Raw genomic sequence first — 22,922 nt, forward strand, 5'->3', positions numbered from 1 at the left:
GGGTATTTGCTTGAATGCGTGTCCCATAAACAGCAAAGAGATAAAAGATTTTGTTATGGAAAAGTTCCACAAACATACTTGGGATAAGGAGCTAGGAAGAAAGAAAACTTATTATATTGAAGTGTTTAATCCCACTCATAGTCATCAACCAAAAGCATACATAGAGGCCAATATCTCTTGGAGAGCCAAAATTCTTATTGCTCAGTTAAGGACTAATTCTCATCAACTCCGTTGTGAAACAGGGCGCTGGAAAAGGGCAAAAGAAGTGTGGGAGGAAAGAGTATGCATTTTTGTTCTTCCAAAAAAGTGGAAACATAAAAACATTTCATTTTAGAATGTGAGGCCTTCAAAGACAACAGGGAAAGTTATGCAGATATGTTGGCAGCTAGCTCTTGGGATAATCTATTTAGCGAGGGGTTTGTCAAGAAACTGGGAGCATTTATTTTGAAGCTTCATAGAAAAAGGGCCGAATACATCAAGAAGATGAAGAAGCAATCTGTCCCATAGGCTATCTTTAGCCTCGTGGACATTAAAATAATTTCTTTCCTTCTTTCTTTCTTTCTTTCTTTCCTTCTCCTCAAATAATATGCAAGTGGACCACGAACTACTAGTCACTTCACAATGTGTATAAGGTGTGAATAAGCTCATGCAAACTGCAAGTGGAATCTTCTAGAAGGGCGCACTATCTAATGGCCTAGAAAATTGTGCACGTGTGAATGCGATATTCTATGAAGAGGATCGGTGAATAGATGGTCAAAAACCTAGGGTGCATGCTCAAATAATCCCCTAGTCAACTCAACATTCAACAACTTCCTCAAGCTGCATGCTAGAGGATAAGAATGGTTAAAATGACAATTTAGTATGTGTGAACAGCTCTAATGTTAGGAAAAAACGAATTGGCTATTTTGAGTGACTTTCCTCAATATGTGTGCCACAGGGGAGTGCTAGCTTCATGTTATGTATCACATAGACATAAATATGTGTTTCCTGGTGATAAATCAGCTATAAAATTACGAAATAAATTTTAATTAAGAAGTAAATCATTAGAACATTAATATGCTAATAATTAAGCACTCAAACTAAGGTTTAGGATTTAATTACAATATCTCAACCTAGTTAGCCATGTTCCCATTGGAAAACGTGGAAATATGAGAAATGAGATGATAATATGGTATAAAACTCTGGGAATTATAATAAACAAATGTCAGGTGTCTCCTAGGAGATGGAAAGTGGTAAAAGTGTAAGTGAAATGAAAATTTTACCTAGATAAAAGGGAAAAATGTGATGTGATGGAAAGTGGTAAAAGTGTAAGTGAAATGACATTTTACCTAGATAAAAGGGAAAAATGTGATGTGATATATAAACATTAACTACCTAGGCAAATGATGAAGTGTGATGAAATTGTAAGGTTGAAGAAGATTCCACATGGGAAAAAAGTGAAGATATGATTGCACCAAACAAGTTATGTAGGTGAAATTATCTAAATGTTATGAAACATGAATAATACTAGGAAGACACTGGGCAACTACACCACCATGGTAGAAGATATTCAAAATTAAAGCATGAACTAACCATACAACACAAAGTGAAAGTGACTTGAACACGACTAGGTTACTATCACAAAATCGGCCCATGAAGAGCATGATGCACAACTGAAGCAACTTCTACCAACATTCTATCCTTAGGAAGGTCCTGCAAAAAGTCTGTACCATGTCATCAAAATCATATGTGCAACCCTCATGTATTATAAGTGGTAAGAGGGACCATGTGGACCACCCCTCCTAATAAAAATTGAATACATCATGTGTAAACACAAAATTAATACCATACGAAAGATTCTTTAATGTCAACCATAGTGCATCAATTGCTAGAAACCATGATGTGCTCTAGGGGCAGGATCAAATAATGTGCAAGTAATTAACGTTAATTTATCTACAAGAAGTTAATATTAATATAATTACAAGGTTCAATTTCTATTGTGAAAGGTTTATATGACCATACCCAGAATGCTTCTTGTGTAAAAGGGATAATTGAGTAAAACTCCTCAGTCAGAATTTCCATCAAAGAAAACCAAGGGCAAAGAGGCGATTTGCTGAAGCAAGTTGCTGTCTCGACCATGAAAGCAAAATAAACATTAAATCTTGATTATATCAATATATATTAGTGATAATCATAAGAATGATTTGAATTGAAGGAATACCAGGATTCACCAAGACCAGGACAAGATCTATATCAGGATTATTTGCAGCAAGAGCCAAGCCCAAGGATCCACCCAAAGATTCTCCAACTAAATAAATTGGTCTTGAGGGTGCACGTCTAAACTCCCTTTTCAATGTTTCCTCAACAAAGGTCAAAATTCCTGTCATAATCCACTCAAAACGGGAGAAAATAAGTGAGAAAAACGGTTCAAATAAGGGTACTTACTGATTATAGCTTAGTTCGACATGCAAGATAGAATGCATTCATGGATGTGCAAAATTATGTTTATATTACAAGAAAATAATTCATAATAAGCAACTGCATTTTCTTTAATAGTAACAGATAGTTCAAAAGCACATACATATTCATCTGCTAGCTTCATTAGTTTGAGTAGCTAATAAATACTTTTGAGGACAATCTTCAAAGCAACAAATAACTATTTCTTAAAAAGATTGCAAAGTTATCATATTCTTCACGGTTCTATCCCAAGACAAAGTGTACATTTTGAATCATTACCTCATTTGTTCACTAAAAGTGCAAAATATCAAACACAAGTCACAACTACATGACTTGGCATAACCTTTCGTTTGTTCATATTTATAATATGGTGAAATAAATCAAGAGTAAATTTCAGTTGAAAGAAACATTTTTAACATCCACGACACTTCTTATCTGTGTTATCATTTGTGTTGTGATCTATGATATAAACAAGATGGATCCTTGCTACATCACAGTCTCTTTATGCACATTGTGCATGCCTCAAAGAGAGAGAAAGGGATAATAAGAAAGAAACTATCCTGATATCTTTCAGATGAATGTCTTACATAGAAGACAAGCAAAAACATATAAGAAAAACATAGGTAATTTTTTTATTCGAAAAATAGGATGACTTTCAAAAGTAAGCACTTGAATAATTTGTCCATATTAGAGAGTGTTACAACAAAAACTGGCACCTAAGGTGAAAAAGTCCCAATCATCAAGGTGTAAGCTCAAGTTGAATTAAGGAATCTTTCCCCTTGTCATTACAATTGGGGGGCCTTCCCTAAGGTAAATCTAAGTCAAATTTCTAAGACGTGAATGTAGCTTTCAAGTACTCAAGTCAAAGCTTATTTGAAATTAGTTGAATTGTGTTTCAAATTGCCAACTAGATGCAAGCATAGTATAGGATAATGTAATGTCCCTTTTAAAGAATGGGCCAATTCTAGTGGCAAATTAATGTTAGTTTTTGTAGCATCAAATAGTGTTCTAGTCTCAAACTTTGTGGAGAGGCTAAAAGACATAAGTTCTCCAAAACCCAGAAATTGTAGAGATTGTTCAATTAAATTAATTGACCATCATTTAAATTTTTCCTAAGCCTAACTTAGGAAAACTAGTTAATTAATAGTAATTAATTGAGAAATGTGATAATTCTCTAGAATCTCACACAGATCGACTTGGAGATGATCTCAGCCATCAATTAAGTTTTAATCTTGGTTGTTGGAGTCCCAACTAGAGATTACAATAGGAGGTCGATGGGTAGATGGAGAAACACACAAGAGAGAGCCACTAGTGTGTGTTCCTTCGGCAGTTCGAGATAGCCAGCAACAGAGTTCGAGCCAGAGAGGATGCAGAGCTAGAGAGGGTCAGAGACAGTGATCCGTAGGAAGTTTTCCAGTTCCAGAGAGGCAAAGAGAGAAGGCTAAATTTATTTCTCAAAGAGGTTGCACAAGCCCTATGCAGAGCCTCAAAGAGGTAGTTCGATCTAGCTGAGCTGGAGGTGGATCAGAGGTTGGGAATATTTCTAGAAGGTCGGGAGGATTTTTTCTAGAGCAAAAGGAGGCAAGACAACTTGAACAATAGTAATTCCAGGCTGAGCGTGTGACAAGTTGCGCAGAAGTGAAACAGAAGCCTGCGCAGAGGGTTTGGATGGCTCACTTAGAGTTGTCAATTTGTATCAAGATTGCTTGGAGAAGAGGGTAATTTCCCTCAGTTGATTTTGCCAGTATTTCTCTCAGATTGGATAGCCAATTGGGCATCCATATTTATTGTACTCAGAATTTCACTATTGCATAATAATAAAACCCTCAATTGTTGCACCGATTTTCCCACATTGGGTTTTTCTGGGGACAATTGTCCAAAAATAATTGTCATATTTTATGTGTGTGCTAGCATTTCTCAATTTCCAGCATTTTTATTTCCACAATGTTTATTTTATTTGGTGAAGAAATTACAGTGTGAATAATTCGATATTAATTAGAAAATTAATAAACCATTAATTGATTAGGAGAATTAATTCCATTTGTTGCATTTCAAGGAATTTTCACATGGTATCAGAGCATATTTGATAGATGGGAGGCTCATGTTGAAGAATCAAGGGCCATTCTATCTAGTGTGATTCTTCTTGACTTGATAAAAATTTGTGGAGTCTTTTTACTTTTCTTGTTAGCTTAATAGTATTCTTCTTCTTATTAATGCATGTGTGCGTACTTCATCAAATTTCTACCAAAAACATAAGAACAAGAACACAAGATGTTGGCTCTCTTCCATGGCCAAAACCTCTCTTCTCTTGAGAGGAAAAACCTTTAGTAAGTTTCTCTTATTGAAGCTTCTTATTCATCAATGCCAAACCCTAGACCCTTGACTAGAATGTCCTCCAAGCACAAGTCAAGTCCTTTCTCCTTTTTTATACTTTGTTCCCCAGCACTTCCTTCTTCCGGCACTTCGTTCCCTAACATTTCGTCCTCCTCCTTTTGGAATTTTGTTCTTCTTTCAACTGTTGGTAAACCTTGTTGCACTTGCTCTAGATAAGATGCTTCTCTTCTATACTTAGAGATATCCTTCACTTATGTAGACACCTTCCTTCAAATGAGATCCTTCTTGAGATGTAGGTGTAGACTGAAGTGACTGTACAACAGCCCTAGATTCTCGCACATGTGGGAGTTTTACTTGATGTTGTATGTTGATTTTTCTGAATCTAACACATCAAAAACTCCTACTGCATTATTTGGTTTATTTCACCTACTTGTTTATTTCTTAACAAGTTATTTAAACATATAAATACTGAAAATAAACACAAATGCATTCTCAACCATCTATAGATCATCAATTGAAAATAACAAACAAACACACAAGGGACACCGTTATTTTTGGACAATTGTCCCTGGAAAAACCCAACTTGGGAAAATTGGTGCAGTAGTTCTGAGTGTTTTATTATTAAGTTGTTTTCTTGAGTACAACTAGGGTGCCAAATTGGCTCACCCAAGAAATAAATCTATTTGGCAATAATACCTCTCCTCGGAAGCAGATATTCAACAAGTTTTCTCCACAAAAATCTCTCTGGTGCTTCTCTAAAGCTCTGCGTCAGCCCTCCTGGCCTTTGCATCACTCAGAAGCCTCCTACATCAGCCTTCTTCTGCTTTGCACTAGCTCTCTAGCCTTCTGCATCACCCACGCAGTCCCTGCTAGCCTCTGGCAGTCACTCTGGCCCTCTATGTGGCTCCTAATGCCTCTGCGTAGCCTTCTCTGCCTCTGCGCTAGTCCTTCGACACTATCTCTGCCTCCTTACTATGTACTCACTGCCCCTCGCTACAACTCAAATCACTTGTTAGATTTCTCTCAACAAATTCCGCTCCAGAAAATCGAACTGACTGATCAATCTTGGTGTATCTCCAACTGATCCTCAAGCCTCCTCTTATACTTTTCCTGTTGAGTCTTCAATGGTCAAGATTAAGTCTCTAATCAACAGCTAAGATTAGATTTGGTTTGATCCATGTCATTTAGAACATTCTCACCCAGTTTTATATTAATACCCATTAATATCTTAATTTTCCTAAGTTTAAACTTGGGAACCCCATTAAAAATATTAATTATTTTAATATCTCTCTACTCAGGTGGAATTTCCCCAAACCATTTATGGGTCTTGGAGATCTCATGTGCTTTAGCCTCTCCACCAATTTTCATGGCTAGAACACATCCGATGCTACCCCAAATCAACACTCCCTCTTAGCAAGGAATGTGCTCTAGTAATGCCCCACCACTAAACATCATCCCGATCATTCGGCACCAGTACTTGTGTTGATGCTTGGCCTGCTGCCCAACATCCTCTATGCTGCTGCCTCCTGTACTGCTGCCCATGGCTCTGCCATTGCCACGGGTACATCTGTACTGCAACTCCCTCTGCATCCGCGCTGTTGCTGGTCCTTCCTCCCAACATTGCAACTCTCTCTCATCATGCTGCATCTCACTGCCCATAGCACTACCACTGCTAATTGCGGCACTGCAACTCAGTTACTGAGAAGTAAGTAACTGATCTACCCAAATACTAACATCCTTGTCAGCCTGGAACCCTCCTGATGCTGAAGCTACCTCTGTTGCTATCTAGTGCCTTTTCTATTGCCTTTGCGCTGCTGCAAACACCTATGTGCCTCTCGCACTGTTGTAACCTCCTCTGTGCCTCTCGCACTGTTGTAACCTCCTCTGTGCCTCTCACACTGCTGCAACCTCCATTGCGCTGCTTCAGACCTCTGCACTCTAGCACTGCCTTGTCGCTCCATCCGGATCTTGTTCCACCTGACATCCTTCATCCTGCTACTCTCTCTCGGGGCTCCCGTAGTCGGATATGATCCAAGAGTTTGGGTACCTTAAGGATCCTGCCCCACATCTTCTGTAGTCCTCCTTACTACAGCTCAATGTCTCCCCACCTCTTCTTTAGAGGTGCATGAGAACTCATGGCACAGCCATCATTTGTCTCGACTTCTTTCTCCGCCTTAGTCGGAGCTGCCTTGGAGTCAGAAGCCTCTTCCTTATTCTTCTTCCTGGGACACTAGGTTGCATAATGACCCAACTCCCCACAATGGAAGCACTTTATCTTGGAGATGTCCTTCTTCTTTCTCTTCCCCTACTGTCCCGCAGATGCCAAAGCTGCATCCTCGTCCTCCTCTTTCTTGATTCGACCTCCTTTGCTGTTACTTCCCACCTTGGTCAACCGTCTGATCTCTTCTTGTCAAAGATCTTTCCACATCTCTTCCCATCCTGGAAGAGTAGCTCTGCCCAAAATGCTTGGGACAAATGTCTCCCAATCCTCGGAGACTGCATTCAGGGCGGTCCTCACCATGAACTCCTGATCCGGCATGGCCCCTATGGAAGTAAGTTGGTTCGAAATCTCTTACAACCTGCCGAGGTATAGATCTATCTGCTCCCCCTTCTACATCTGATATGACTGCAATTGATTCTCCAGTAGCATCTTCCTCTACACGGAAGTGCCTTGATACAATGTCATCAAGGTATCACACATCTCCTTTACCGTATTTTTATTGGTAAAATGTTGTACTACATGATCCTTGACCCCATCAAGGATTATGCACTTTGCCTTGGCCATTGCATCCTCATACATTTTGTTATTAGCTGGGTCGACTGGGATAGCCACGGTTCTCAAGGCGAAGCCCTTGATGCAATGTCTATCCAGAACAGACATGATCCTGGCCTTCCAGATGACAAAGTTGGACGCCCTGTCCAACCTATCATAATCCCTCAGTCCGTTCATTGCCATCTATGCTCTTCTCCTTGACTCCCTTTGAGTCTCGACTTCCTTCCTGAAAGTTTTCTCTTAGACTCCCTCTGAGTCTCGATTTTCCTCCTTGAAATCCTTTCCTAGACTCCCTCTGAGTCGATTTCCCTCTTAGAAATCCTTCTACCAACAGTTGAAATGCTCCTCTCAGATCCTCTTTGCACCTGCAACACGGATCTGGATTTCTTGGCTAGAAATCCTCCTAGGTAGCGACTTCCTCTACCTTTGTTTTGTCCCGTTAGGAACTGTTTTGCTTCGACAGCAATAGCACCCCACCAGCTTCCTAATCCACAATCTTCCCACAGCTCCCTAGGCCCCAGCAGCTAAAGAAACTGAGCCTCTTAGCTCTACGCAATCTCGGCAAGGTTGAATCGCTCCTCTGGCCAACTGCGTCACTCCTACCTAGCTGAGTAGGATGACATGGCTCTTCATCAGCCTCTTCTGCCTCTCACTACCTCTCACTGCCTCTACGCTGACGCTCACTCTGGCTCAAAATGATGACACAGGCCCTCTGCGCCACTCCTCTCCTGCCTTCTGCTTAGGAACAGCTCTGTCTCTCTGGATAGCTATTTCTACTACAAATTTTCTAATTTAGCTGGTGCCTTCAGTTCTCCTGTGATCTGCAACGCTTTGATACCCATGTTGATTTTTTTGAATCTAACACATCATAAATTCCTACTGCATTATCTGGTTTATTTCACCTACTTGTTTATTTCTTAACAAGTTATTTAACCATATAAATACTGAAAATAAACACAAATGCAGTCTCAACCATCTATAGATCACCAACCGAAAATAGCAGACAAACACACAAGGGACACCGTTATTTTTGGACAATCGTCCCCGAAAAAACCCAATTTGGGAAAACCGATGCAGCAGTTCTGAGGGCTTTACTATTAAGCAGCTTTCTTGAGTACAACTTGTTGATTTGGGGTTGCATCAGATGTGCTCTATCCACGAAATTTGGTGGAGAGATTGGGGCACATGAGATATCCAATACCTAAAAAGGATTTGGGCAAATTCTAAATAGATCAGGAGATATTAAAATAATTAATATTTTTAATGGAGTCCCTAAGTCTAAACTTAGGGAAAATAAAATATTAATGTGTATTAATATGAATCTATGTTAGAATGGTCCAAAAGACACGGATCAAGCCAGATCTAATCTTAGCCATTGATTAGGGACTTAATCTCACCCGTTGAGATGTCAATAGAAAAAGTATAAGAGGAGACTTGAGGGTCACTTGGAGAGTACACCAGATGATCTGTCATTCTATTCTCTAGAGAAGGGTTTGCTAAGAAAGATAGAATCAGTGATCGAGAGATCAGATGAGGGGCATTGAGTACAGAGAGATAGAGAGGTAGAGATAGTGTCGGGATAACAGCAGAGCAGCCAAAGAGAGAGACGCAGGAGTAGCCAGTGCTCACGCAGTGGCAACTAAGTGTTACGCAGAGCACCAGAGGGGCCAACATAGCTGACGTAGAGGCTCAGAGAGCTGACGCAGGGCTTCCTGGGCTAATGTAGGCCAAGATAGGCTGACACAGGGCCAGCGCTGGGCTAGGAGAGGCTGACGCAGTCTAGATTGGGCAGGCGCTGGGGTTTCAAGGGCAAATTGGTGCTGAGTAGCTGCCAGAAGGATTATCTGGGGTTTCAGCCAGTATATTTGTCTGAAACAGAGAGGTATTACTGCTAAGGAAATTCTCTGTTGGGTAGGCCATTTTCGGCACCCAGATTGTACTCTGATATTGCTTAATAAGAAAACCCTAAAATACCTGCACCAATTTTCCCGCATTGGGTTTTTCCAGGGACATTAGTCCAAAAATAATGGTGTCATGTGGTGTGTTTGTTCTTGTTTCTTTTAGTTGTTGATCTGTAATATGTTGAGCATGCATTGGTGTTTATTTTCAGTATTTACTTTGTAAATAACTTGTTAAAGAAAAATAACAAGTAGGTAGGAATAAATCAGAAAAAATGCATGAAGGGTTTCTAATCTAAGTAAACTTAGAAACTTCAACACAACTAGGGTGCCAAACTGGCTCACCCAACAAAGAAATCTATCTAGCAGTAATACCTCTCTTCGGAAGTAGATATTAAACAAGTTTGCTCCACTAGAATCTCTTTGATGCTTCTCTAAAGCTCTGTGTCAGCCCTCCTAGCCTATGCATCACTCAGGAGCCCCTTGTGTCAGCCTTTTGCTACTCTATTGCTCTGCGCTGGCTCTCTGACCTTCTGCTGCTCTGTGCTGGCTCTCTGGCCTTTTGCATCACCCATGCAGGCCCTGCTAGCCTCTGTGCAGTCACTTTGGCCCTCTGTGTGGCCCCTATTGGCTCTGCATAGCCTTCTCTACCTCTGCGTTGGTCCTTTGGCACTATGTATGCCTCTCTGCTATGCACTCACTGCCCCTCTCTGCAACTCAGATCACTTGTTCGATTTCTCTCAGCAAACCTCGCTCCAGAAAATCGAACTCACTGATCAATCCTGGTGTATCTCCAACTGACCCTCAAGCCTCCTCTTATACTTTTCTTGTTGAGTCTTCAACGGCAGAGATTAAGTCTCTTATCAACAGCTAAGATTAGATTTGGCTTGATCCATGTCATTTAGAATATCCTCACCTAGTTTTATATTAATACCCATTAATATTTTAATTTTCCTAAGTTTAGACTTAGGAACCCCATTAAAAATATTAATTATTTTAATATCTCTCTAACCGGGTGGAAGTTTCCCAAACCATTTCTGGGTCTTGGAGATCTCATGTGCTTTAGCCTCTCCACCAATTTTCATGGCTAGAGCACATCTGATGCTACCTTAAATCAACATTTTATACCCTTCTCTCCTTCGCTTGAGTACCCTTCTTCTACAATTGAGTAGGAGGCGTTGTAGGCCTAGATTTAACCCCAAACAATGAGAGATGGTTGACTATTTGTTGCTTCTATCGTAACTGCAAAGAAAACCTTCCTTTCCTCGCACGTGTGGCTGTAACTAGCCCTAGAACAGTCCTCTTAGGCTCGGTTATGTATCCTTCTTCTTCCCTGCACTTGGATACCTCTTCTTCGTCCTTCGTTACCCTTTACTTGCCTCTTTACTTCGCAGATTTCAGAGATGTGAATGCATTGTCTTTGGAGGAGTGGACAACCTCTATATATAGAGGACTGTCCCTCCTTTAGGCTGACTTGAAGGCCGACTTGTTGTTTGTAGGCCAACTTGCTATCTTTGCTTCAGATGGCTTCTTTGGTGGTGTTACATGCTTGGAGGAGACTTGAATTTGCTTGGAGGGTTATTCTTTGACTCTTATACAAACATATACATGGTGTAACATGCCCTTAAGGTCTTCAACATTTTCTTTTGACCATTTGACTCACCTATAGCACTTTAACATGTGCTAGACCTATTTCAATGAGCAAGAAACTCATTGACATATATTATAAAAATAATATTTCTTTTCTTGAATAAATACAAATATCAAAAGTACATTTATGAAGACTGAACCTAGTTACATTTCCTTCAACACTCCCTCTTAACTAGGGAGGTATTCATACAACATTACAAGGTGTTTGGCTATGTTTCAATCTTGAAGAATTCACATAAGAGAAACCGGATTTTCAATCCATCTGTTATAGCATCATAGTAACCAACATTGCTTCCAAAGCAAGGCCTTGACTGAATTCTCTATCTCTCAATAGTTCAGAGCACAATGTTGGCGAGACCAATGAATTATAGAAACCCTAGTCATTGTCTCTCAACGTACATACCTACCGGGGTGTTCACTGAGTATGACCTTCTAGGACTATTCTTGTCTTGGGTTCCTAGCCCTCAAATAATATCGGTCCTCTTGCCTACTCTTGTCTTGGATGCCCTACACATTCTCAAAGAGTATCAGATGCTAGATGATTACCGAATCCTCCAATTCTTTCTTCCTAAATGAAGACAAGAATGTTGTGTCTATCACTTCCTCTCAATTGAGGAAGACATGCCCAAGTATCCTCTCACAAGGTACTTGTCCAAGTTCCTTTGTAATTGGGAACTTGTTATAACTCCCTCTTACCTAGGGACTTGTCCATTCATCAGCAACTTCTTCTTCGTGGATCCTCTAGATGGTTGATCTCCTTCTTTCCTTTGATGTCATGAAGTCTTTGTTCGAACTTCTTCCTCGTAGGGCACCATCCATCGATCACTTTCCTTCCCGGCTTGTCATGTCATAGCTTCCTTCGTGGAAAGTGGCCTTCTTGTCATATATCAGGTTCTCTTGTCATCTTGTCTATGCTTCAGACTAATCTTCACATGGATGCTTCTTTGTGCTTGCTTGTTCCCATGCTTTGATCTAGTAGCCCTTTATGACTTCATCCTAATATTTCTTCAACATTAAATGGTGCTTTTGTTGGATGGCTTCTTCATCATGACATCTTCGTAGAGTAAAATCAGTTATCTACACCTTTCGTATCTCCAAGGCCTTCATAGGTGTCAAGGGTCCTTTGATCTTTTCCTTTCTTAGTCAGAGTTGTCCTGCCTTCTTTGAGAGATGTCTTCAAAGGATCTTTGTCAAATAGTGATTCTTTGTGATCACGGTGTTCTTCACATTCTTGATCTCTTTCCTCATTTGCTTCTTCTTAGATAGATAGGTCAACCACCTTCTGATCCTTGTGAGAGAACTTCTCCATTGCTTGCTTCTAGGACTAGTCAGCATTTCTTCTTAGTCAGCAACCTTATACTCCTTATGTGAGTATTTCCTTTTGTTGACCTTCATTGAATTGTAGTACATACCTTCGAGCATGTCATTGGTGAAAGAGATTCTTTCCTACTTGATCATGTTACAGAACTATTCCCATGACTCAATAATATACATATGATATGACTAAACTTGATGCATACATACCTCATCTTGATTCTCCTTTGATCATCTTAGCTACAATTGATTGTCCATGGTGTGGGCCTTCTCGCTTCATCTTAGTTTGCCTTCATATCATCCCTTTGCTTGAATCCCATGAATGGGACTCCCAATGAGACATTTGCTTTTGTTTACGCATCTTCTTTTGAAGATTCCATCAGAGGATCTTGAAGATCCTTACCCTGCAAATGTTTCTTTCTTTTTGATGATGGAGGTCTTATAAGATTCTTAATCATGATCAATTTTCTTTCATTGTGGATGAGGTCCTTGTTGACCACTACCGGTCAACTACCCATGCAGTACACCCCCTTTTCTTTGCAAAAGGGGGTAGCACTTGATCGACATGTCTGTGCCATCTTGCAGTCATCAGCAGCTTGATCATTTATATTGTAAACCCAGTCTGCATGTATGAATTGTAAATAATCTTAGCAGATATGAGTCGTGTATGTAAATTGCCTGGGTGGACCTAACTTTCTAATGATAATCTACGTCCCGGAAGGTTTTTCGTCTCACCGATCTATGATCGACAGAGTTTTCCTTCAACCTAACCCCAAAGCCGGGATGTATTTTGTCATTAGAATTTTAGGAGAAGCCTAGTGTGTTAATCTACTAGATTATAGTTGTGTCGCAGAACTGGGTGGTTTAAGAAGGTCTATGTTAAATGGGTTTTTCCCCTTAAGATGTAAAATTGTAAAATTCATGATGTAAAGTGTCTTGAGGGTTGAAAAATGTTTTAATCCCCTCATGAGTCCTAAGTCCTAGGTCCTAAGTGATTTTTCCAAAGGCTAGGTTCGAGGATCCATTTAAGAAATAAATTAAAAAATAAATAAATCGCTGAAAAATAAAAAAAAATTATAAATTATAAAATATAAAAATTATAAAATAAAGCAAAAACCCTAAAATAATAAAATAATAATATTTTGAGTGAATGCATGCAAAATATCATTTTTTAATAAATTAACAAATTCGACGGATGAGATTAAGAGATGTCTTGATCCTCATCGACGGTCGAGATCATTTCGACATGGATCACTCGAACTAGTTGTTGGGATCATTTCCTTTAAGTAGGGTGCTAGGGGTCATTTTCAGATCATTGGATCTATGAGTCTGGTGCTGAAGAAGCTCTCTTGTAGTTCATTTTTTTTTGTGCAATAAAGAAGACTTTGGGGTTAAAAATCTTGTTGGTTTTACTCTTCTGAAAATGCTGTAAGATTGTTCTATTTTTTCTGCATAATTTCATTTTCAGCCATTGATGATAGCTTTAATGAAGATTGATCTAGGCACAGGTATCTTGTCTGATCTTTGGGGTTTGAATGATAGTTTAGATTCTGAAATATATTGGCAGGTATCTCCATTTGATCGGGGTTTCACTATTGTTTTCTCCTTCTACATTGATGGTTGATTTTAAGCTGTGCAGGAAATCCTTTTTTCAGATTACCAGGCATTAGGGGAAGTTTTCGGCTGAACCAGCCAACTCCCGGGTTGTGTTTTCTGAAAGAGCCCAGCCAATTCTTGATCCCGGGCTTATCATTCGAAATATTTTTTATGAATGCATGCAGGGTTTTCTGAAGCGTTTTACATTAAAATCAAATTTTGATAATATTACTGTGATTATTGATAAATCTGGCTTCTTAAGAGCTTTCGGTTTGTAAATACTGTAATTCTTTTGCTGGATCTAGGGTTTCATTTTTGTTTATACATAATATAGGGATTTGCCCTTTTCTTCAGCAGGTTGCAGGGTGTTCTCTGAAAGTTTCGAAGGGTTTTACTTTAAAATTTTGCATATATCTGCTGGGTTTCTGTTTTCTACTTGCAGGTTACAGGCTTGAGATAAGATCTGGAGGAAAAATTTAGTTTTGCAGAGTCATCATTCGTTGTCTAGCCCTGCAACTGCAAGCAAAAATATATACAATACAAAGCCCGCGATCAAAACATATCCCTTGCGTTCCTCCGCTGCCTCATTTATCTTCCTCTGCCTACTGCCGTTCTCCATTCCTCAGGCTACAATCACTGCAAATCTTGCCAATTATACTGGCCGTTTTCGTGGGTGCGTTCTGGCATATAATCCTCAGTATACACGTTTGGAGTCTCATTGCATCTCCAGATGGCAGCTACGTCCTGCTCTCACCTGTGATAAGAAATATAAAAATAATAGACTGCGTGTCGCTACCCTGTTTGCAAGCATTTAAAGGTCCTTTCTTATCTGCCGTCAAGGTCATCCGCAGACAGATCCGAGCCCATCACTCAGCTGACGTGCGGTTTCGAGTTTCACTTCTACTTCTTTGAGATATGCGTTGGATCGACTGCATGAGACCAACAGCATGAGCATCAGGTAAAAGGAGCATGGGTTGAAAGCCGCTCACGTGCCAGGTAAAATCTGATTTGTATTAAAGCCGCAGATTTCTTCACGCTGTGGCATCATTTTGGTTTCAACGTAAACCGTAAATTCAACGTGGTTTCAGTTTATTTTGGATTTCTTTCTAATAGCGTAAGTCTGCCCGCCTCCTAACTACAGCAGTAAGATTTTTTCTTTTTGATTGCAGCGTGAGTCTATCTGCGTCTTGGCGTTTTAGGGTTATACGATTTCAATCTTTGATTCGGCTTTTGATAGCGTAGTTTTATTTCTCAGTTTTAGGTTTTATAAAATAAAAATAAAAAAAAATCGATATTCATTTGCATTAGTTCTTTATTTTTGGCTTATGGTCCTGTATACATTGGTCTAGTTTAGATTTAGATTTTTTTGTATATTCTCATTTCATCATAAATATTAGACTTTAGGTCCTTTTATTTTTGTTTAGTCTTAGATTTAAATTTGTTTTGTTTATATATATATATATAGTCTCATTCATAACTTTAGATTAGGTTACATTAGATTCTTTTTTTTTTTAGGTTTTGTTTATTAATTTTTAGATTTAGTTTTTTTTATCTTTTAATTTATTTAGTTTAATTTTCTTTTAAATCATAAAAAAAAATAAAAAATAAAAAAAATATTGGACTTTATTTCATTTTTAAGCTTTAAATTTTTGCCATAATTCAAAAAGCATAAAAAGGCACTTTTTTTTTTTTTTTGAAAATTTTTTGCCAATTTTAGTTTCAGCTCGTCACATTTTATTTTTTGTTGAGATTCAAATATTGATGCGGAATGAATGTTCATCATTTTAGACAAGTTTGCACATGGATAGCTGCACATGATATCTGGTTAATGATTCCTAATTGCGTGGCTGTTTAAAGCATTGATCGAAATTTTCTTAATTGATGGATATCGTTATTGAGATTTGGTCGTTACAAGAACTTTGTGGTTTTAACAGATATCTTACGCTGTTCTAGTCGTTTGATGATAAATGATTGTTGTTCATGGGTTGTATTTCTATATCAATCTAGCAAGCAATCGTTTAAACATAAATCGTATAAGGCACTGGTTCTCTAAATTAATAAAATCATTTTAGTGCTTCGTGTCTCCCAACCCAACTGGTCGACAGTTGATCTCCATCACCTCATAGGGTCTACCCCCCTTAGCCGCGGGAGACAGGCTTAAACGGAGAGATCGGGGATCAGGGTGACAGCCCCCGGTCTGAGCGTTGTTGTGACAATCTGCGTGACAACATTTTTTGGCGTCGTTGCCGGGGATCATTTTATTCTCGGCATTTCAACGACAATCATCCTTCTCATTTTTCATCTTTTCATCTGGCGCGGCAACGCCAACATTTTTTGGCGCTGTTGCCGGGGACAGAGTTTTTCTGTTCCTAGCGTTTCATCGACATTCATCTTCTCATCTTTCTCATCTCTCATTTGAGCTGGCAGATTCAACCTTTTGGGTTATCATTTGGATCTTTCATCACCTTATCTTTCGTCATATCAGAAACTTCTCTTCGATTTGTTTCTTGTTTGGGTGGCGACTCCATTTTCTTATTTTCCCAGACAAGAAACCTCTCTCATATCAGCGTGTTTGTTGCTTTTTGGATCCTAGAATTAGATTCATTGTTCAAGTGGCGACTCCACTTCTTTCATCTATTAATTTTCTTGAGCAGAGATCTCGTTCTATCATCCATTTGATCCCTTATTATTCATCATGGATTATTCATTTAAACCATGTCATTTTACTGACCGTCTCCATGATTTTCCGGAGGTGGCCATTTCTAAATTACCTGTGTTCTCGGGTGGTGATTCAGTTGCTGTTAGAAGGCATCTAGGCTTGTTTACTCGTATAATGATCATATATTGTAGACCCCCTCAGTTTAATCATGAAGATATCAAAATGCGTCTTTTTGTCTTTTCTTTAGAGGGTGATGCTTTGAATTGGTTTAACAATTTTCCTAAGGATTCTTTCACTTCTTTACAAGACATTGTCAATGCTTTTAAAGATAGATATGGTGATCCAAACAGCTCGCCTTGTGCCCCTAAAATTATGCAAAAGAAAGAAAGTAATCTTATAAAAGGTCCAGCTGTTGACGAAAGATTTCAAGATCAGAATGTGTCATCCACCTGTACTATTGCAGATCAAGTCCATGATAGTGGAAAAGCAGGGACAAATGACAATGAAAAGGAAGATCAAAGGCAAATTATACAAGAACTAATGATGCTGGTAAAAAATATGGAGATTAATCAAACTAATTATGTCAATGATGTGAGAACTTTATGCACCCACCTGGAAAAACGTAATAGGGAGATGGAGATTATGCAAAATCAGCATGCTAAGGAAATTGAGGCCATGAAGACTAATCATGACACAGAAATTAGATTCATGCAAAGCAAGATGTCAGGATTAGAGGAAAATATGGCGACAATGAAAGCTAATCATGATAGCGAAATTAATTCTATGCAAAACAAGTTATTAACTATGGATGAAGAAATGACTATCATGACATTCGATCATAATAATCAGTTGGCCACCATGCAAGCAAATCATAAAGAAGAAATAAACTCCATGCAGTATTGCTTGATGAACATAAAGGAAAAGAACGATAAAGTAATAAAAGATATGGAAGAAGACCATGCCAGGCAAATCAGCGCTATAAAGGTTGAACACTCTAGTAAGATGGATGCCATTAAAATACAGGTTCAAAAGTTTCAACAATGGCCAGAGGATGAGAGAAACCAGGGGACATCAACAGATCAGGAGCCTTCTCATTTGTTGCAACAAGTTCCATCTTATTATGAGGAGGTCATTGGTTCAATTGAAAGGTGGCTAATTGAAGGTGATCCAGATAAAATTAAAAATGATAAAGATCAGATGCAGGATAAAGAAAGACATGTCACGCATATCTTACATACTTCATCTGATAGCTTTGAAACAAAAAGTTCCACGTCATCAGTAATACAGCCTACTACAAAGAAAAAGTGCAAGAGAAAGAAAATGAGAAGAAGATTTGATGCATCAGACGGCCGCGAGCAGCTTGATTTTCGGATAGGAAAAAGTCCTACCATATGCAAAATTGGACATGGCACATCCGACAAGCAGCCGACAGATTTTCCTGAAAGCAGGCAAATGCTCAGTATACCCTATATTGAACACATCTGATGCCAGGGGCATCCGCTGTATCTCTAACCCTACTCCTTGTTTTTCCACATTTTCATTTCTGTTTTAGGATTAGATTTACTTTTCTAGATAGTTAATAAATGAAGAGCTTTTATCTTTCCTGTGCTTAATGTTATATGATGATTTTTGGATGGACGCTACTTATTTTTATCTGTGTGTTGCATGGATGCAGATTCTGGATTCTCACATTCCTACAGTGCAGCAACGTGTCCCCAAGTAGAGCCAGATGTTGACCACTACCGGTCAACTACCCATGCAGTACACCCCCTTTTCTTTGCAAAAAGGGGTAGCACTTGATCGACATGTTTGTGCCATCCTGCAGTCATCAGCAGCTTGATCATTTATATTGTAAACCCAGTCTGCATGTATGAATTGTAAATAATCTTAGCAGATATGAGTCATGTATGTAAATTGCCTGGGTGGACCTAACTTTCTAATGATAATCTACGTCCCGGAAGGTTTTTCGTCTCACCGATCTATGATCGGCAGAGTTTTCCTTCAGCCTAACCCCAAAGCCGGGATGGATTTTGTCATTAGAATTTTAGGAGAAGCCTAGTGTGTTAATCTGCTAGATTATAGTTGTGTCGCAGAACTGGGTGGTTTATGAGGGTCTATGTTAAATGGGTTTTTCCCCTTAAGATGTAAAATTGTAAAAGTCATGATGTAAAGTGTCTTGAGGGTTGAAAAATGTTTTAATCCCCTCATGAGTCCTAAGTCCTAGGTCCTAAGTGATTTTTCCAAAGGCTAGGTTCGAGGATCCATTTAAGAAATAAATTAAAAAATAAATAAAAAAATTAAAAATAAATAAATAACTGAAAAAAAAAAAAAAAAAAAAAAAAAAAAAAAAAAAAAAAAAAATTATAAAATAAAGCAAAAACCCTAAAATAATAATATTTTGAGTGAATGCATGCAAAATATCATTTTTTAATAAATTAACAAATTCAACGAATGAGATTAAAAGATGTCTTGATCCTCATCAACGGTCGAGATCATTTCGACATGGATCACTCGAACTAGCCGTTGGGATCATTTCCTTTAAGTAGGGTGCTAGGGGTCATTTTCAGATCATTGGATCTGTGAGTCTGGTGCTGAAGAAGCTCTCTTGTAGTTCATTTTTTTTGTGCAATAAAGAAGACTTTGGGGTTAAAAATCTTGTTGGTGTTACTCTTCTGAAAATGCTGTAAGATTGTTCTATTTTTTCTGCATAATTTCATTTTCAGCCATTGATGATAGCTTAATGAAGATTGATCTAGGCACAGGTATCTTGTCTGATCTTTGGGGTTTGAATGATAGTTTAGATTCTGAAATATATTGGCAGGTATCTCCATTTGATCGGGGTTTCACTATTGTTTTCTCCTTCTACATTGATGGTTGATTTTAAGCTGTGCAAGAAATCCTTTTTTCAGATTACCGGGCGTTAGGGGAAGTTCTCGGCTGAACCAGCCAACTCCCGGGTTGTGTTTTCTGAAAGAGCCCAGCCAGTTCTTGATCCCGGGCTTATCATTCGAAATATTTTTTATGAATGCATGCAGGGTTTTCTGAAGCGTTTTACATTAAAATCAAATTTTGATAATATTACCGTGATTATTGATAAATCTGGCTTCTTAAGAGCTTTCGGTTTGTAAATACTGTAATTCTTTTGCTCGATCTAGGGTTTCATTTTTGTTTATACATAATATAGGGATTTGCCCTTTTCTTCAGCAGGTTGCAGGGTGTTCTCTGAAAGTTTAGAAGGGTTTTACTTTAAAATTTTGCATATATCTCCCGGGTTTCTGTTTTCTACTTGCAGGTTACAGGCTTGAGATAAGATCTGGAGGAAAAATTTAGTTCTGCAGAGTCATCATTCCTTGTCTAGCCCTGCAACTGCAAGCAAAAATATATACAATACAAAGCCCGCGATCAAAACGTATCCCTTGCGTTCCTCCGCTGCCTCATTTATCTTCGTCTGCCTGCTGCCGTTCTCCATTCCTCAGGCTACAATCACTGCAAATCCTGCAACTTATACTGGCCGTTTTCGTGGGTGCGTTCTGGCATATAGTGCTCAGTATACACGTTTGGAGTCTCATTGCATCTCCAGACGGCAGCTACGTCCTGCTCTCACCTGTGATAAGAAATATAAAAATAATAGACTGCGTGTGGCTGCCCTGTTTGCAAGCATTTAAAGGTCCTTTCTTATCTGCCGTCAAGGTCATCCGCAGACAGATCCGAGCCCATCACTCAGCTGACGTGCGGTTTCGAGTTTCACTTCTGCTTCTTTGAGATATGTGTGGGATCGACTGCATGAGACCAACAGCATGAGCATCAGGTAAAAGGAGCATCAGTTGAAAGCCGCTCATGTGCCAGGTAAAATCCGATTTGTATTAAAGTCGCAGATTTCTTCACGCTGTGGCATCATTTTGGTTTCAACGTAAACCGTAAATTCAACGTGGTTTCAGTTTATTTTGGATTTCTTTCTAATAGCGTAAGTCTGCCCGCCTCCTGACTACAGTAGTAAGATTTTTTCTTTTTGATTGCAGCATGAGTCTATCTGCGTCTTGGCGTTTTAGGGTTATACGATTTCAATCTTTGCTTCGGCTTTTGATAGCGTAGTTTTATTTCTCAGTTTTAGGTTTTATAAAAATAAAAATAAAAAAAAAATCGATATTCATTTGCATTAGTTCTTTATTTTTGGCTTATGGTCCTGTATACATTGGTCTTGTTTAGATTTAGATTTTTTTGTATATTCTCATTTCATCGTAAATATTAGACTTTAGGTCCTTTTATTTTTGTTTAGTCTTAGATTTAAATTTGTTTTGTTTATATATATATATAGTCTCATTCATAACTTTAGATTAGGTTACATTAGATTCTTTTTTTAGGTTTTGTTTATTAATTTTTAGATTTAGTTTTTATCTTTTAATTTATTTAGTTTAATTTTCTTTTAAATCATTAAAAAAAAATATATATATAAACATATATATTGGACTTTATTTCATTTTTAAGCTTTAAATTTTTGCCATAATTCGAAAAGCATAAAAAGGCATTTTTTTTGAAAATTTTTTGCCAGTTTTAGTCTCAACTCGTCACATTTTATTTTTTGTTGAGATTCAAATATTGATGCGGAATGAATGTTCATCATTTTAGACAAGTTTGCACATGGATAGCTGCACATGATATCTGGTTAATGATTCCTAATTGCGTGGTTGTTTAAAGCATTGATCGAAATTTTCTTAATTGATGGATATCGTTATTGAGATTTGGTCGTTACAAGAACTTTGTGGTTTTAACAGACATCTTACGTTGTTCTAGTCGTTTGATGATAAATGATTGTTGTTCATGGTTTGTATTTCTATATCAATCTAGCAAGCAATCGTTTAAACATAAATCTTATAAGGCACTGGTCCGCTAAATTAATAAAATCATTTTAGTGCTTCGTGTCTCCTAACCCAACTGGTCGACAGTTGATCTCCATCACCTCATAGGGTCTACCCCCCTTAGCCGCGGGAGACAGGCTTAAACGGAGAGATCGGGGATCAGGGTGACAGCCCCTGATCTGAGCGTTGTCGTGACAATCTGCGCGACAACAGTCCTATACTAGGTATGCTTTTTCTACATGAATATTTTGAGCTATATCTACCATGTTCCTATATTCTAGAAGATATTTCTAACCATGCATTTTGTTCTCATTTATAAATGCTCCTTCTACATGAGTATTTTGAACTCTATGTACATCATGCTTCTAGATTCTAGAAGATGTTTCTAGCGATGCAATTTTATTCTATTCCTACCTGCTCCTATACTACTCAAAACTTTGAAAGAAGACCTTAAGTAAAGAAGTAGACTTAGTCATAGTAGAGATCCAGAGGATCTTCCTTCTCTTGCTTCTTGTCTTCTTCTTTCATTTCTTGAGTCACATGAGCTTCTTTCCTTTTTCTTTTGTTGTTGTTTTCCTTCTTCGGTTTAGGACAATTCATTTTGTAGTGTCCATATTCTTGGCAACCATATCATTGGATTTTGGTCATATCTTTATTGTTTGTTCTTTGTGGACCAAATTTGCCAAATTTTCCCATTCTCTTGGCCATGGTAGCAAATGCTTGCTCCTTTGATCCCACATATTCCTTTGCTTTGAGTCTTGTTTTCACTATCTTGCATAGAGACCACATTTCACTTAGTGGGGTGGCTTCCTTCTTGGCATATATGATTGATGTGAAATTGCCCCAATCCTCAGGTAGAGCATTGAGTACTACAGTTGTCATTTCTCTATCAAACATGACTTCCCCTAGCTCTTGAAGTTGATCCCTCATCTCAGAGATCTTCATGAAGTGGGGAGTTATTCCTTCCTTTGATATCTTCATCCATGAAGTAGGGATTATTCCTTCCTTTGATATCTTCATCTTGTACAATTCATTTCGTAGAGATATCACTTCTCCAGCTGTGGTTACCGAGAATAGCTCTACTAGTTTGTCATAGATTTCTTTGGATGTCTCCAACTTGGAGACATAAGGAATGATAGAGTCTTTGATGGATTCTATTAGAATCCTTTGAGCTCTTCTCTCATCCTTATTATACTTGTCTAAGGATTGAGTTTGTTCCTTAGCAGGAATAGTAACATTCCCTTTGATGTGTTCTAGAAGTTCATTCTCCTTGAGAAGTAAATCAGTCCTCTTCTTCCATGCAAGAAAGTTATTGGTACCTACCAATTTGTTGCTTTCCTTGCAAAAAGACATTGATGTATATTCAGAAGGGGACATATACTTACTTGATAGGTTTAGAGATGTAG

The 22,922-nt window shown here is 38.4% G+C and overlaps 1 protein-coding gene across 4 annotated transcripts in view; it reads right to left on the bottom strand.

The window, feature by feature from the left end:
• Positions 1–22,922, bottom strand: part of LOC149214593 (phytyl ester synthase 1, chloroplastic-like) — a 536,108-nt gene that overhangs the window by 416,244 nt on the left and 96,942 nt on the right. For all 4 annotated transcript variants that reach the window (XM_089392337.1, XM_089392339.1, XM_089392336.1 and 1 more), the window contains exons 4-5: positions 2,201–2,359; positions 2,002–2,105 (exon numbers count right to left, since the gene is read on the bottom strand). In XM_089392337.1, coding sequence (XP_089248463.1) covers positions 2,002–2,105; positions 2,201–2,359 — 263 coding nt within the window. The remainder of the gene's footprint in view (positions 1–2,001; positions 2,106–2,200; positions 2,360–22,922) is intronic.

The sequence above is a fragment of the Pinus tabuliformis genome, chromosome 1_1 (assembly GCF_031772625.1).
Source record: "Pinus tabuliformis cultivar Carrire ecotype Pingquan chromosome 1_1, CPIR1, whole genome shotgun sequence".
Taxonomy (NCBI): Eukaryota; Viridiplantae; Streptophyta; class Pinopsida; order Pinales; family Pinaceae; genus Pinus; species Pinus tabuliformis.